Source organism: Mercenaria mercenaria, unplaced genomic scaffold (assembly GCF_021730395.1).
Source record: "Mercenaria mercenaria strain notata unplaced genomic scaffold, MADL_Memer_1 contig_1064, whole genome shotgun sequence".
Lineage (NCBI taxonomy): Eukaryota > Metazoa > Mollusca > Bivalvia > Venerida > Veneridae > Mercenaria > Mercenaria mercenaria.
The window spans coordinates 1-17663 of record NW_026459036.1 but is presented as its reverse complement, the minus strand read 5'-3'; the positions used below and the strand labels follow the sequence as shown (position 1 = coordinate 17663).

General features: G+C 34.6%; 1 protein-coding gene across 1 annotated transcript in view; it reads right to left on the bottom strand.

Moving 5' to 3' along the window:
- LOC128551411 (E3 ubiquitin-protein ligase rnf213-alpha-like) overlaps positions 1 to 14319 on the bottom strand; it is a gene marked incomplete at its 5' end in the record, with an annotated part of 57350 nt that extends 43031 nt beyond the window's left edge. Inside the window, 11 exon segments of the mRNA XM_053532261.1 lie at positions 614 to 789; positions 1147 to 1297; positions 1885 to 2053; positions 2557 to 2710; positions 4608 to 4933; positions 5765 to 5919; positions 6138 to 6339; positions 10343 to 10482; positions 10751 to 10951; positions 12598 to 12730; positions 14134 to 14319. Coding sequence (XP_053388236.1) covers positions 614 to 789; positions 1147 to 1297; positions 1885 to 2053; positions 2557 to 2710; positions 4608 to 4933; positions 5765 to 5919; positions 6138 to 6339; positions 10343 to 10482; positions 10751 to 10951; positions 12598 to 12730; positions 14134 to 14319 — 1993 coding nt within the window.
- Positions 14320 to 17663: the final 3344 nt, after the last annotated feature.

Below are 17663 nucleotides of genomic sequence, written 5' to 3'. Positions count from 1 at the left end.
CGTGCTCGTGGGAATATTTATGTTTGTGAAAATTATATATAAAAACTACTATCAAAATTATTATTATTATTCTACAAAAATATCTATCGGTCTTCAAACTATCAGGTTAATGCCTCAGTAGTATGTATAACAGTCATATAACATATTTTCCCAATATATGAAATAATTATGGACACACTGAAACGAATACATGATATCACCTCATCAGCAAGCTTACACCCATTTAGCTATATATTTTGTTAAAATTAGAGTCACGCCGACACAGTTTATGTCATATGCGATAACTTGTTGGGTACAAACCGTACTTACTAAACTATGTCCTTTAATACTGCTATGGTAAAATCATGATTTGTGTATACTTAAATAATGAAGATAATTCCATTACAATGGCTTTCCTGACATCAAAGTAATTCATAACAATTTTCTTGGGTCAAATTTGACTGACCCAATATTTTTGGATGGCTAACTGCATAATCGAATGATTTTTTCTCGTGTTAATGAAAGGATCAAAAGTGTTATTCATAAGACGATTTCACGTTATACGGATTCAACGAGAATTTCAGATATACCCTTTATATTTCATCATACATTTTAATACACTTTATGAACAGACCTGATGTTCCTCTTGTGATCCTGGGTTGTAAACACAGTGTACAAAGTCATGCACGTAATCGCCGACAACCTCCTCTAAATTTTTGTCTTTTATTACCTCAATGAAGACAACATGAAACGGTTGTTTGCTGAGAACCCTGAAGCACGACTCTGCATTTGCAACATTATCGCCCGCTCCTTCAAAACACAATTTACAATAACATGTCTTCTGTAAACGTACCATAGAAAATATCTTGTCATGCCACTTTGCAAAAACCGATTCCTAATCACATATAAACAATCATAGTAAATACATTTGTATTTCAACTAATCATAAGTGAATCAATAACAATAGTTCTCACTTGGCTTTTTGGTATACTACCAATCAATTGAATGTAAAATTACATAATTTCACATTTACACCCAGGTTTGGCCAAATCGTTATTTGTTACATCGAATCGTCTACCATACCAGTGGCTACACGTTCATTTCCTACGAAAAGATGCATTGGTGTATTAGAAATAGTATGTTTAAACGATCTTACTGCTTTCTTACCATGTTCAGTTGGGTATTTCAGTCTAAGAACTTCAGTGATCTGTTTAATCAATAACCATGAGAATGGCATTCGTGCACTGAATATATGACCTTCGTAGCCCGTTGTCATGACCATGACTTCGTTTTGGCTTCTGTGTCTCATATCTGCATACTGTGAATTTGCAAACGTATTTGCCATACATGTTTGTTAAACATACATATCTTTTTTGTTTCCGTTAGATTGAAATAAGTGCTGATTGTGTACCAATCGCCAAACAAAGTGTTTTTCTTTGTTCATTCGATTATATGAAAGCCGTATGTATTAAAACAAAGGTAAACTATTTATCCTGCACTTGGGTATCTTAACCAGTTAAAACTGTTTTGCATATGCAATGTTTTTCACCATGCCCCATGCTGAGATAGCATAATAAAGTATAACTTAAATACCTCGAGAAAACTAATTTCCTACTTAACATGAGATTCAAACATCAAAATGATCATTTTGAAATGTTGAAATTTATAATTTCCAAATTAAAATGTTTGCATTTCAAAGAGTATGTAAGTCCATATACAGAACATTAAACCCTATTGCACATTTCATTAACTTTAAACCTGAGTTTGATTTCATTTTACGTTTGTTTCGTTCAACGTTTTCAAGTAATCTTTGTAAGATTTTATATAATTTGATTAACAACTAAAACGAAAATAACAACAAAAACTAAACACATGGCCTGCAATTACATTTTCATACAAACTAACCTGTAAATTCAGAGATTCTGGTGTATGAAGGAGAGCAAGCCAGAGTTCCCGTTTCCATGTATTTTCAACTTCTTCCAGCAGGTTCAAATTACTATTTGTATCCAAAAATGCAATGAGGCTTGCAAAAATGGGCGACACCTTACTTTCAAGAATCTGTACACAGGAACGCCTAGATAAGAGAGAAAATTTTGACCGATATATTATTTCAGCTTATTCTTCACGCCTATGGTAAGCTAATATATAACAAATGTTTTTCGCTCTTGGTCTTCTTCATTACAAGCCCTATTAACACGGTGACAGTTTAACTGCCTGTGATAAATTTTATTGTTTGCACATTTTTATGTATATCTGCTTCGAAGAATGTATATGTCTTGATTACATTTGAACAAGGTTTAAACAGTGTTTTTTTCTATTAATTGTAGTGTGTATAATACTCATACATTTCACAGTGCCGTAGTGTTTTTTGTTTGATATGTTGTTTTATTTATACACTAGTTTAAAGCAATAACAAACGGATATTTATTTGTCAATGAAAAAGGCAAGCAATTTTCAACAAGAAAAACACGTGGAATTAGCTTTATCACCTTTTACAGCATACATATATGACTATTTCGATGTCATTTTCAATTTTTAAATCAAAGGTATGGTGAAACATGTATGTCCATAACTTACATGAGCGTCCCCGTCTTGCTGATGTTGTCTACATTTGCAGCTTCAACAATTATCCAATCTTCAGATATACCAGTAACTGTTGCAGATTCCTTTTCTTCCAGCATTTTAACAATAAAGCGACAGACACCATTCAGAAAAGTTCTCTTGTTCCGTGCTGTAAAGCAACATTTACTGTAGTTCGACATTGACTTTTGCATTAACACATAGTTACGAAATTAATATCCAGCTTAAAAAGTATTTCTATCACAGAAGGCAATTAATACTCCCGGATGCCACTCCGATAGAGGGAAAGTAAAATGATTTGATCATGACTTTTGACCTGTAACTGTAGCCTTGAAATTACAGCTTATGACCTTGTTTGTACATTCTACAAATTGACTTGAGGAGGTTAATGATTGAGGTAACTTTTATTAAAATCTTTATAGTGGTTTAGAAAATATGGAGAGGATATTAACAAATAAAGTTATTCGATCTTTGATCTTTAAGTTGGACTTTGGACGTAGACCTAGAGACCTTGGATGTACCCGCATATCGGCGTGATTAGGGTAAAAATCGATGCTAATTTCATGAAAATCCTTTCAGGTTGTAAAGAAGATATGGAGCAGACACGGCGTTATGCTATAATGACCATCAACTTCCAAGTGTGACACTGACCTTGGGCCTAGTGACCTGGGTTGTACCCTTTGCACATCTTGAGAGTTTTATGATGACCCTCTCAGTGGTAAAGAAGATATGGAACGGACTTGACTAACCGGATGGATGGACAGACGGACATGTTGTCTCCTTTATTATAACACCCATACACTTTGTATCTATGGATATTATTGATATTAATACTTGACTATCGTAACAGCATAAGCCACAACAGCACGTTGACAACCGACAGTGGCTGCGAAAAGGTGACCAGGTATTGCAAAATTAATTGAAAGTGTCAGAAGCTTTGTGTATTTCATCTTCTTTAACTGAAGGGTAATGCTGTACGAATTTTTTCACAGTAAGGAAGTCAGTCACCGGAAATGAAAGCTGTGTAACGAAAATACAAAAAGAAATGTGTCAAAGGACTTGTCTTAGCGGTCTCCAGTTAACCATGACAACGTTGCGTCTAACACAACTGATACCCTCCAAAAGTTTCTGAGAGATTAAAAAGTGGTACAATTTAATCATCCCGCTTATTCATCAGAACCGAGTCCAGTTCTTGTGATTTTTCCTCTTTCAAAGACTGACTAGAAGCTTGCTTGGTAAAAAAGTACTTTGGGTGTGGTAATTTATAATTACTTAAGACCATACAAAGCGGAGACTGCTCGAAAGCGTCCTTGATTTCTAGACTGCGGACGTGCGGGATGTCAAGGGCGAAACTTCGAAGAGATAAACTGAATTTGAAGTATATTCACACACTGTGCAAATTTGCAAATTATTTCTGTATGATTGTCATTATGTTTAGAAAGATTCTCATATTTACAACAAACAAACTTAGAAAAATACTTATGGCCATAATGGAAATTTCGCTGCCAGAAGCAGAGAAAATCCCGTGGGCTTGTCTGTGCTGTCTTCGGGGTTCCAGTAAAAAAAACTAGCATGCGCTTTTCTGGACTAACCCCGATGTTAGCTGCTTTCGCAACAAACATAAGTTTTGATTTATCCAATTTGTTGATAGTCAGGGACAACTTTCATTATCTCTTATAAAAATCCACCAACAATCAAGTATAAGCACCGCGTCCAAGGGTGACGTTATAAGCTGATTTTCAAAATAAGCGCAGTTAGAAATAGACGAGACGGGATTAGCTTCCCTAGCTTTCAACTCTTCCCCCTAGTCCCCAATATATAATACCTACTTATAACTGCGAACTAGATTTATTTATTTTTATTAGGTTAGCTCATAGTGAAGACGAGAACCTATGAGCCAGTATAGATCAGTAGCATGCCCCGTCCGCGCCCTGCTTCTCTTTTACTTCATTATTTATCATTGTTCTAGCAACTCTTCAAAATAAGATCAGTTAAATATCAATATGTTAACATAGCCTAAATCTAAACACTCAAACAATTACTGTTACCTTCTTCGTCATCTTGGTGGAGCAATTTAAGTAGTAAAGTCACTCTGTCGGTCTCTCTACTTGAATTGTCATCTTTATCCTTTACTATAGACAGTGCAGCCTGTACACATGACATTAACAGCGCCCTCATGTTAAGCTGACGATTTGTACCCTCACTTATATCATGATCAACGTTTTTGAAATCTATGATTACGTCATCTAAATGTATTTGACTGTCTATTCCAACATTACTTTTTTCTTGCATGCAATCAGTTACCGCATCACTGCGTTCAGATATAGAGGAAATATCTAGGCCTTCACTTTCCTCTTCTTGTACTGGAACTTCCCTACGACGAAAAATTTGATTTATATCTTTATTAACTAACTAAGTTTTATGAGAGATGACTTTAAATTTGATATTTTCAATTTTTCTCCCATTAATCGATTGTTCCCGTTGCTAAAATTAATGGGGTTTATATTTCACAGCTAGTAAGATTCGCCAGAGTAATGTCGAAGACTTTAATCTTAGTAATATTGCTATTATCAATAAGCTTCTTTAGCAGGGCATTCGTTTGTGTTAAAGCGTACATGTGCTCAGCCACTGTATACATGTTCACTGTTTCGCATACCGATATTTCCCGATAGGTTGCTTGTATGGGCAGCTGAGTCCTTTGAATATGGCTTTGCCTGATGAACATTTGTGCTTGTTTGTTATATTTCTTGGCCCTTTTGGGTCATTGAGTTTATTATAGATGAATTTTGCACAAGCCGGTGCGAGGGGCCGTAATGTGCTGTCCACATTCCATTACATCTCAAACAGACAAAGCGATACTGCTATACCTTTTCTGCTTTCCATGCTTCCTAATGATCTTTTGAGAGATCTTATTCATTTCTTATTTATGCTTGATAATGTAGAAAAATGTTTAATCATCCGTTCGTAGGTTTTGTAGGCTTATATGTTACTAATTTCGGTCACAACAGCATACAAACAGAGGCAGCAGTTTTGTATTTAGACAAAACTAGGCAGACAAACTTGAACAATCCGATTATTTAGAACATAAACAATAGACTGCCTTAGAAAGAAAGGCACTTGCTTATAGAGGTGTAGCCCGAACAGTACTTCAACGGACATAACTGTAACAATTATTTACGGACACCTTTACTTTATAATGTCTTACCTTTCTTTTCCAATTTCTTGTTCGATGTCAAAAGAATTTCCAACGGCGTCCCTACATAACTTTGCTGGTGATCTCCCAATCATATCTTCTAAGTCCGGCATCTTAATGTCCCCAGGAAGCAAAGCATCGATATGGACAGAATGCCAGACTCCACACTTTATAAAAGCATATTTGAATAAAACTACGTGCAATATTGAATATCAAATCAGCCGATTCATTCAAATTTGAGAGATACATTTTGTTACTTTTATCTCATGAATAAAATGTATATAGTAACGTTACCTATGTTGTCCATTACATTGAGTTTAGAAATTAAAAAGAAAGGAGGCAGTGTGTATAGATTTAAATGTTTGTGTTCTAGTTTGTTTCTTACCTGAAACCCTGAAAACCTCGCATTTCTTGGAAGCTGAACAATAAAAACTACATGCACTGGAGCTGTAATGTCCTCTCTCATTTTTTCAAGTTCATCCAAGACACAATACCTCGCGCAAGCTATCAAATTGACATTGATATCTCCAGAATCACACTGTATCACCATCAGACTCGCGTCTTTGTTGACATGTGCCAGGTGATGCCTGTGAAATATTTGTTTATTTGTTTTGAATATTCAAGTGTTTATATTTGTTGGCCATATATACTATTCCATTCAAACTGGTTGAATTGATAATCAAAAATCATAAAAGAAAAATTCTCATCGTAGTTCTAGCTTTAATCTTGACATATGACTGGCAATATACTGCCATATCTGCTTTGTCTTCTTTTAAGTTTATATTACAGTAATTCGGTCAAAAATGTGTTTCCGTGGTGTCGAAGGAAGTCCCTAATAAATTGATCCTAATTTTTCGCGCATTTCCGCGTAAATCGGGGGCCAAATAGGCATTATTTCACTCGTGGAATGAATTTTACATCAAATAGGACACTTTTCATGCTAATATTCGCATGTTTTCGAGTTGTTTACTTGAAAACGAATGTAGGGTGTTTATTCTGCGGACCGCTTTCTGAACTGCGGCAATATGAGGGTACCTGACTTCAGCTGACTTGCATTTCTCTGGATACTATTCAACACCCCCTTTTTTTCGTTTTTTTGAAGCAAATATATGGATATGTTGTGGAAAATAGGTCTACGACGGAGTGAAAATCTAGAAACTGTAACACAATTGTTCTGAAGTAGCTGGATTTTATATGAAACAAAGAACAATTTCTTTTATTGGTATATAGCCTTAAGAATACCTTTCAGTATGATCGAATTATTTCGGCTTTTAAGAATGTTTTCCTTCTTTTTAAGCTAGAAGAACAAAACAGTCAGTCGACCTAGCTTTATACGAACGCATCGGGACCATTGAAGTATGTTCGTATCAAACGAATGTATGACTCATCGGATAATTTGTCCGAGGAAGTTGGGCAGTATCATCGTTGAAAATCGTCCGATATACGGAAAATACACTAGTGAATGCATGTAGTTTTAAACTGACTAAGTAATCTATTAAGATTACAATGAAATTACTCATCAAAAGTCGTACTTATATACGTAAATAAAACTATATGAAAATTAAATTTTAAAATACAAATGTACTGAAACTTTTTTTAGGCATCAAGTGTTTATAGCACATATAGATACATAGAACTACGTGTAAACGTCAATGCATTTTATGCCAGCTTTAGGCGTAGCAATTTTTGTTACATGTTCTACACTACATGGCCCTTACACGTACAATGAAAATATTTTTCATGGAAGTACCATGAAAGTGAACATCGCTCAATTGCCAAAAGACATTATTACGTGGACTCGATTGTAAATAATAAAACTATTTACTACATAGTTCCCTTCATTTTGTATTTAACGATTACATGTGATAATCACTTCGATTAAATATCAGCGCTGTACAGGTTCAAACTATTAAATGATCAAGCGTAACAAGGGCGAAATGGCCGCCGACTTCAAAATGTGGAAAATTATAACATTTAAGCTAATTGGGACTTCCAAAGTATGTTTGTATCTAGCGATTATTTGTATGAAGCGAGTTCGCTATTACCGAAATAATTTTACAAAGGAAATAGAAGGAGTTGGCCGGAGAAATTCGGATTTTGTTCGTTTTATCCGAAACTTCGTATCAATTGAGTTCGTATTAAGTGAACTCGCAACAGATTAGAGCAAAGAGCAAAATAGCATTTTCTTCACACACTTTTATGCATTTCAGAAATTATATGAAATTGAAAAATTAGGCTACTTTATAAACACATAATACCCCACCCAACGTTATAGGGATTTCAAATCTTACAGGTTACTATAAATACTCGGATATATTATGATATATATACACAAGAATAAATGTCACTGACAAATCTGTTTTATTTGTACATGTTAACATAATTACCCTCCCATTTATGTCCAACGGTAAAAAACATATTTAAGTCTACCAAACAATCTACAGATAAAAGTTGAGGTTAACGTGCATCTAAGGCTATTTCAAAAATAATGATACTCGCGCGCTTCCGTAGAAGTTTGACATGCCAGAATCTTGTGTTTTACAGGATTGATACAAAAATGACTCTCAATAAACAATAAGCAAAATGCATGTAGCTAGGAAAAGAGACGAAATCTGAAATTAAAACGTACATTTAAGTACGTTGGTCTTTAAGAAATACCTGCAAGGCAGATACTTCCTGGACTGCATATTTCATATGGGAAATCTGCAATATCAGACAGAACTGTTTACAGATTAGTACGTAAAATTAAAAATGCTCAGACAGACCTTAAAGACAGGTCTTGTCCTCGCCTGCACAATACAGAAGTAGCGTTAAAGAACAATGCTGCTTTAAGACCTCTGAATGATGAAGACTCCAAGTGCACGTTGTACGAGATAAAGTCTTTTCTTGGCACGTCAACGGGGAGAACTCGTGAGATTCTCACCAAACATTTGGGTTTAAGAAGGTTTTTGTACGATAATGCCTCGCATTGTTAACCGAGGAGCCAAAGGCCAATATCGGTTCAAACGTGCTAGAATTCTATTGATCGCACAATATCACTGCTCCTAACAGAATAACTGAATATTTACCAGATCTAAGTCCTTGTGACTAGTTTTCTTTCAAAGGCTGGAAAAACATTTATCAAATAAGCTCTTGGGATAGGTATTTTTCAGTTACTAAAGACCATACCAAGGTCAGACTGCTCTGCAGTGTTCACCTCTTGGATGTTTCGACTGCGTTGAAGTCAAGGCCAAATACCAAAGGGATAAATTAAATTTGAAGTCATACACAGTCTGTGTACCATATTCCAGCACGATTGTCATTTATTACTTTTAAAATTGCAGAAACCTGTGAGAACTTATAAATTTTGATATATTTAATTCATTTTTATGATTCTTTTTAGGTAATATATAATTGATCTTTTTTAAAATTTTAATTGTAGCTCATTATTATATGTATCTGTCAGACAAACTGTAGAACCAGGCTCTGTCTAGTTGAATAGACATTTGAAATTACCGATCCCTAACCCCACTGCTCATCTCACATCAGATAAAGGCGATACCGGCAGAAATAGGAAGCGGAACCTTATTTTGATGATTTAGCATGTATTTTGGACAAAGATTTTGTTTGAAAGAAATATTCATTTTTTTTTTCAAAATGGCGGATATCCTGAAAAATAACTCTCGTACATCCTTAAAAGATTTGTTCTTTTCTACAAAAGTATCTATACATCGTAAATTTCCAGAAAATCTAAGCTAACAAGCAGAAAAGTACTGCCCAAAAAGAAAGGTGTTTCAAAAATTGTTTCCTTTTTTCTACAAGGTCTACACAGCTAAAACACACCCATTATGTCAACATATCTTTTGGAGCATTGGAAAGGGGGCTACGTCTTAAGAATGGGATAGGTAGGGAAGAATATTACCCTTACATTACTAATGGCAAAAAGGAAGGTTCGACAACGTTTATTTGAATCAACTGTGTGATATGAATCATTCCAATTTTCGTGTTTCGATATAAAACCCACATCGTATGTCAGTATAAATTTGCAAATAAAGACTTTTTGATAAAAGTTGTTATAGTTATACAAGTTTTTGCAACTGATATGATGCACCTTTAAAAAGAAGAATCAACCACCATGCATTAACCTTCTTTAGTTTTATGTATGTTAAGCTAGTGTTAAAACTATCGTTCGAGTTAAGTGTCTGACCAACGTTATTTTATTTTTTAAAAATTACTTTAAGGCGAGCGGGGTTAGCGTAATATTTCTTTTGCTATTTTACTGACTGAAATTGTCAAATCATCTTACTAATTCTGAGATACTTTGACCCTCCCCATCACCACACCATATAGTGTAAGTACTTTATCTTTAATTATGTTTAGATCAAGTAGAAAACCAACGTTCATATAAAACTAATCTCTACGACATTTTACCTTACCTTTCTTGCCATTCATTTTGTACAATGTATAACAAATTTGTTATAAAGTCATACATACTTCACTACGGTCAGCAGAAGCATGAACCAGGTTTGCATATGTTATACGAGTCAATGACTGTAAAAGTATAACTATGACAGGGAGGTTTTAAAAAGTGAGATTGCGTAAAACACATACCTGATCTTGTTACTGAACTGCTGCTCTGTATCAAAGGAAGACAGATTTTCCAGTAGCAGTATTTTATCAACATGCACACCTGTTGCCATGCTTATCTGCTCTTTGTGCCCAAAGGTCAGCAGCTTGGAGTGGGTGGTTATCTGTAAATAATTTCAAAAATAAACCATAACTTACATTTTTAAGGTTAAATTCTAACCCATGAGATATGAAGAGTTCATTTGTATCGGTAAAAATCTTTACAGTTCATAGATATTGCTCCGAAAATTACTTAATTTTAACACTTCTATTATGATATCCTGAGCAAATAATAGATAATATATCTTACGCTTGCGTATACTTATACATTGAAGTATTTATATGTTACATTTTATAACTCTTGGAGACACTTGCTTCTATCTAATTACTGACCTGTACAAACACTTGCTTTCTTAATTCCTTAACAAAAAGGAACTGATTCAGATACTGCATAAGACTTTTGTGTGCCTGCTTTTTGAAGTACAAATCATTTAACCGGGCCTTTTCCTCTGTTGGCAAATTACTGTGCTTCAGTCTTAAAACTGAATCTGGTGTAGCACTCCATAACAACACAGTCTTCCCTTCTTTCAAAACCTGACACAAATTAAAATGAACGATATACGACAAAATATTACAAAATCTTGGTTGAAACAATCATCAGGAGACGTATTTACGTAAAAGCCAATCAATGTTACTTCAAAGAAGAAGTTTTGGAATTCCTCTCTTTTGTAGAATCATAGGCAGATGACAAGAGGCAAACGTGGTATTCAAATGTTTTGAGTCTGTGTACAACTCCGAGTTATTTTGGTTATTATTTTGTGCCTATGATTAGGAGAAGAATAAACATACGGAAATAGTTTTGCTGTCAACAATATATTTTTTCCATGAATTGTGGAGACTGGTTCGTATAATTTTTACACCGGTAATTATTTATAATGCAAACTTGTTTCCTCGCGGATCTCACGTATGGGAATGTCAACTGTTCTGAATTTATCCCTTAGTGCACATTATCTGTATAAATTCAATGAATATTTGAGATCCATTTAACTTTCGAAGAGAAAATATCTATGTGATGGTGATCGGTTCGTATGGATTCTCTCTACCCATGTATATGTACAGATATATGTGTGTTTTATTCATTAAGTATTTACATTTTCATTCATTTCAAACGATTTTACCATCCTCCTGTGACCTGATATCATTCTTTCGACGAAAAAAATCTACTTTACGTACACTGTAAAATTGAAGCATAACGTAAATAATCAAAAAATAAATTATTCATCCATTATGATATTCACAATAGATCATGTTCTGCTCCTTGCAAAGCTTGTATGTTATATGACATAACTTAACTCCGACAAATTTTACAAAGATAGATATGCTCCAATGCCTAGTTCTGTTTCATCGCAGGTAAATTAGGGACTGTAATGGAGGGATTATATAATTCTATAGCATTTTTATAATTTCTGTTTCTTTTATGTATTAAGTAAAATAGACCAGGAATGACCCAAGATGCTGTTTCTTCCGAATGGATTGCAAGACATAAGCAAACTATATGGTATACATGATAATGATACAAATGATGAGTATATGTTTTACCACGAAATGTTCATTAATATGTTAAAATTTAATTCATAATAACATTAGATGTGGGGTGGAAGTTCTAGATAAGGCATTTTGTAAGGGTAGTTCTGCCGAAGTAAGGACTTGAAATTAGTTCTTTAAGTTTTCAATTTTAAGAATATTTACTTTATATACTTTTAGATGTTCAATGAATTAAGTGTTCATATGCCAAATCGTTTCATCTAAGAGTTCTTCATCATTGGACATTTTATGAATTTTGTTTCATTATGATCTTGTGAAATTAGGATAAAATGTATCTAAAGATTGCAACTGACTTTTTCAATTAAAGCACATATACAAAAGTATCGAAATGCACCTGAAGTGACGTCATTTTTAAAAGTAAACTTTTGACAGACAGTTTAATATGTACTATCTTTTATTTTTGCATGCTAGAATTGTTTCTCATACACGTCCTGGACTTAAAGTGAATACTTCATTCTTGGATGTCGTTGCGATTAATACTTTTCTATATTGCCGAGCTCTGAAAAACAGAAATTTAGATGAACTTCGTGCTCTAAAATAACCTCTAACACACAATTTTTTTTGGACCAAAATAAGCTATAGTATCCGGAGTAAAGTTTTTACTGCAAGATTAGTATTAGTAATATAATCTCTACCTTGGAACCGAAGTCTGGATCACCCTTCATATTTTCGTTTTTCTTGCATATACAAAGGATAATTGACGAGCATGTATCTTCATGATAGCCAATGAATGCATCCTCTACTCTGGTGTTTAACTCGTTGTTGTCCCTTTATAGATTAAAGTGATTTTTAAATGAATAAATCAGAATATTACATCATTTCGCTTATTTCAACAAATCCTCTCATGCCTTCCAATCCGATTTCCTGGTAATTCTTACATATTACTGTAATTACACCTTTACATCTCTACTAATGTGAAAACCTTTTGTTCTTACTTTTGCGGATCATATACGTTCCATTTCATTTTGTTAGACGTTGTTTTCAAGAATGTCTATTAAGGACGCATTCTTGTCTTACGGAATACCAAGAATATGTAACACAAGCTAAATGTTTTCATGGAATATTATTTGAAAGAATTAAAATAGACGTATCAATATTCATGCAAATTGCATTTGATCCGTAAATAAAGTAGTGGCTTACCCTTAGCTTTCTTTACCCAAGGGAAACAATCGGTTTATATAGTGAAATTGTTGAGTGAACACCGTTTGTTTATTCTAATCCTGTCCATGTTATATCAGTGCAAAGGAAAAATAACCTATCTATGTTAAATGCTATGCATGATAACACAGTCATGCATCTTACAGTCCTGAAATTGATTTCTTCCATTTTCTCATATTTCTAGATATTTTTCCAATACTTCGACGCATATATATGGATAGATGAGATTTTTCTCTTTCCAGCAGTAGCCTTTTCAACATTTTTCACCTTGTGAAAGTCTGTGGGTTTTGCCTTTTTTAAATAAAATCGTTTGTTTATTGACAAATTTCACCACAGAAAATGTCTCACTTTCCCTAGGGCATTAACTTATTTGATCTTTACATAGTTTTCTATTTAGATTGCAATTAAGCATACTTTTTCCCTGCTTAGAGGTAAAAAGTGCATAGCTTGCATGAGGTTCTAGGTCAATAGTCACCTAAGCCTACCATAAAGTCTGAGCGGAGTTGTCTCCATTTTTTCCGTATATTTTACCGGGATCATTTTTTTAGCTTTTTAGCTGAAATAACTCTTTTTCAGAAAAAGATATTTTAATAATTTTTTTTCAGTCCTTGTACTTTGGTGCAGTTAACTACACATATATCTAAAATAGATAGTTCCTATTTGAAGTTTGTATTTTTTGTTACACTGCCTAAATAAAGGTTTTACTTCAGGTTTATAAAACATTATTTCGGTACTTGGACAGTCCAAACAAAACATTAGACGACTTGATTAAAAGTCCGTTTCGCTTTCTTACACTCGTTAGAGCGATATCCATTTTTGCTTCTGTTCGACAAATTGAATGAATGAGTTCGACATTATGGCTATCCGTCGCATTAAGGCTATATATCTCCGGATGCCGAAAGTACATGAATATTTTATTCTGAAATCATTAGTAAAAAGACAATAGTAAAATATTACAACTGTATTCTCAGAAAAAAAGCAAGAAATGGAAAAGTATCACAAAACCGTCATACCTTTGTTTATATGGTGCACATATCTGTTGACTGAATTGTTTTGTCCAGATTTCTAGCGTCTTCACTAAATCTTGTTGCTCTCTGGTTAACATTGTATTGATGGTCAAAAAATGTTTTTCCAGCCGATTGATAAGTGGAATAGGAAACTTCTTATACACTGTCTGCTTCTCAGCAACTACGATCAATCTTAAAAGGGGATGTAAAACATAACATAAAATAACTTGTGTATAGTTTCAATTAAATTCTCTCAGCACTTTAAGCGTTAAGCCTTGGATAAGTTGATTTAACAATTGAATTAATTATTGCCATGCAATACAAAGTCCCCTAATTTTCTCTGCTGCAGTATGACATAATGAACTGATACCTGTCAGTATAAACAATACTGTAATATATATACAATATGTTATAATAAAACAGTTGAATTAATTTTTGCATATACAAAATCCTACAGCTGTTGATTGTTTCATAACATCTACAAACATAAACAATGGTGCATGAATGTCACAATATACGCCTATCATAGCAAATTTCTTTACACTAGCACCTGCATTTTTAATTTTCATACAGATGTTTTGCTAATTATAAAAAAGTTATAATATAATTTATTTATAGTAAAAACAAAAGCAAGTTAATACTTAAAAAATCTACATAATATAAATCCACATAAAACTCTTTATCAGGTAGAAAAGCATCTAAAATTTGGATGTAACATGCATGTTGTACCACAGACAAGTGGTCTCGATTTTTCCCTTTGGCCAGTAATAAAAAGTTATAATATAAGCTTTTTATAGTAACAATAAAGGGAAATAATTCTAGAAACAAGGGTGCCTCAGTCGTGGTTAAACATTTGTGCCAAGTTACATCAAAATGCCCCAAGCATGAAGAAGAAATGTTCCGGACAAAGTCGTTCTTTACCTGACCTTTGTCCTTTAAGTGTGACCTTGAATTTAGACCTGGAGACCTAGCCTGGGAAGTCGTTGATAATATTTGTGCTTTGTCAGAAGAAATCATATCTAATATTTATGCATTAAAGATGCTACTTGATTTGCGCTAATTAGTGTTAATTGGCATTCATCGTGTTTCTGATATTATCAACGCCTGAGGAAATCTGAAGGAGTCTCCATGTCACTACTGATTATCGATTTTCTATAATTAGCCTAATTAACATGTGATCATATTTGCGCTTGTTTGAAACGAAAACGAGGCAATGATGCCGAAAACTCGGCAATTTTCGTAGATCTTGACAGCTATGACGCAAATTTAAGTTTAAACCTACATATTTTAAAGTTGTTACAACTTGCTGGAAAAGCTATACTGTTTTATGAGTCAATCAAAAAAGGGAGCTTGTTCGAAAAGAATGCTTGATAGAGGTATGACTCTTATTCGGTTCACTTTTCCTAAATGACCTCTGTCATTACATGAAGTTTATATATTTTCGATTAAGTGTAATGAGTCAATCATAAAAGGGAGATATTTCAAGAAAGTAAACAAGACAGAGTTATTGTCCAGTTATGGTTATATTTGGTTTCGCTTTTTTGGCGAGGAGGTTAAATATATACGATGGTTGATCAAAAAGTAATGTCACTGCGTCCATGGTGCGCTTATTCATCTGAGTATAATAATAACTAGAGTTGTCACAGGAGTGACGAATTATACCCCCACAATATGGCCTTGTCACAGAACTAAGCCAATGTCAAAGCCGAACTTGCTTGACCTTTGACCTACTGACCACAAAATCAATAGAGGTCATCTGCTAGTCATGATCAACCTCCCTATGAAGTTTCATGATCCTCTGTCTAAGCGTTATCAAGTTATTGTCCGTAAAAGGTTTAGATGACCTTTGACCTTTTGAACTCAAAATCAATACGGGTCATCTGCTTGACATGACCAACCTCCAGATTAAGTTTCCTGATCCTAGTCCCAAGCATTCTCAAGTTATTGTCCGAAAACTGTTTAAATGTTCCGGGTGGCTGTGACCTTGACCTGTGACCTACTGACCTCAAAATCATTAGGAGTCATCTGCTAGTCATAACCAACCTCCCTATCAATTTTCATGATCCTAGGCCCAAGCATTCTCAAGTTATCATCCGGAAACCGTTTAACTGTTCCAAGTCACTGTGACCTTGACCTTTGACCTACTGACCTCAAAGTAGAACTTGACCTGTATTTCATGATGTTACATCTGTGTACCAAAATTTATGATCCTAGGCCCAAGCGTTCTCAAGTTATCATCCGGAAACCATTTAACTGTTCTGAGTCACTATGACCTTGACCTTTGACCTACTGACCTCAAAGTAGAACTTGACCTGTATTTCATGATGTTACATCTGTGTACCAAAATTTATGATCCTAGGCCCAAGCGTTCTCAAGTTATCATCCGGAAACCATTTAACTGTTCTGAGTCACTATGACCTTGACCTTTGACCTACTGACCTCAAAGTAAAATTTGACCTGTATTTCATGATGTTACATCTGTGTACCAAAATTTATGATCCTAGGCCCAAGCATTCTCAAGTTATCATCCGAAACCGTTTAACTGTTCCAAGACACTGTGACCTTGACCTTTGACCTACAGACCTCAAAGTCGAACTTGACCTGCATTTCATGATGTTACACCTGTGCACCAAAATTTATGATCCTAGGCCCAAGCGTTCTCAAGTTATCATCCGGAAACCGTTTAACTGTTCAGGGTCACTGTGACCTTGACCTTTGACCTACTGACCCCAAATTCAAACTTGACCTGTATTTTCTGATGTTACACCTGTGTACCAAAAATTATTTAAATCGGTTAAACCTTTCATGAGTTATCATCCGGAAACCATGCAAAACTAACGGACCAACCGACCGACCGACCGACCAACCGCCAAGCTCATTCCTATATACCCCCCTCCCCCCACCCCCCACCCCAAACTTCGTTTTGTGGGGGTATAAGAATATATCAAAATATACAAAAATTCAATTCTGATAATATGGCAAAATATTTATTTCCGACGTTTTTTCGTTTAAAATGAACATGAATTCAAAAAATACCACTGACGCTATGTCGCCACACGTTAAAATATTATTGGTTCATTAATAAAACTGTAAAATGCAGCCACTGATCTTTATCAAAATAACGCGCTGAATCATATGAATTTGTTTACAAAGTGACATCACGTATCTTCGCCGTTTGCTGTTGAAATTTTATTGACGTCGTGTCGCTCGTTGAAATTATCTATGCAGTGTTAACGCTTGTTTATGCTGAGAGCAAATATGTCGATTTCTGACCAAACACCGCAGCGCGCTGTTCTGCGTTTTTGTTTTAAATTAGGAAAATCACCGTTAGAGGCCATGCATGCGATAAATAACACATATGGACCAAAAACAGTGAACATGAGACTAGAATACAGGTGGTATGAGCGTTTCAGGGTCGGCGATGAGTCACTTGAGGATCGCCAGATAACAGGAAGACCTGTGGTTTTGGCGCCGTGTGATGTTGCGGTTTTTCCCCATCTAAAGACAAACTCCGAGGGGTCCATTTCCAGGACCTT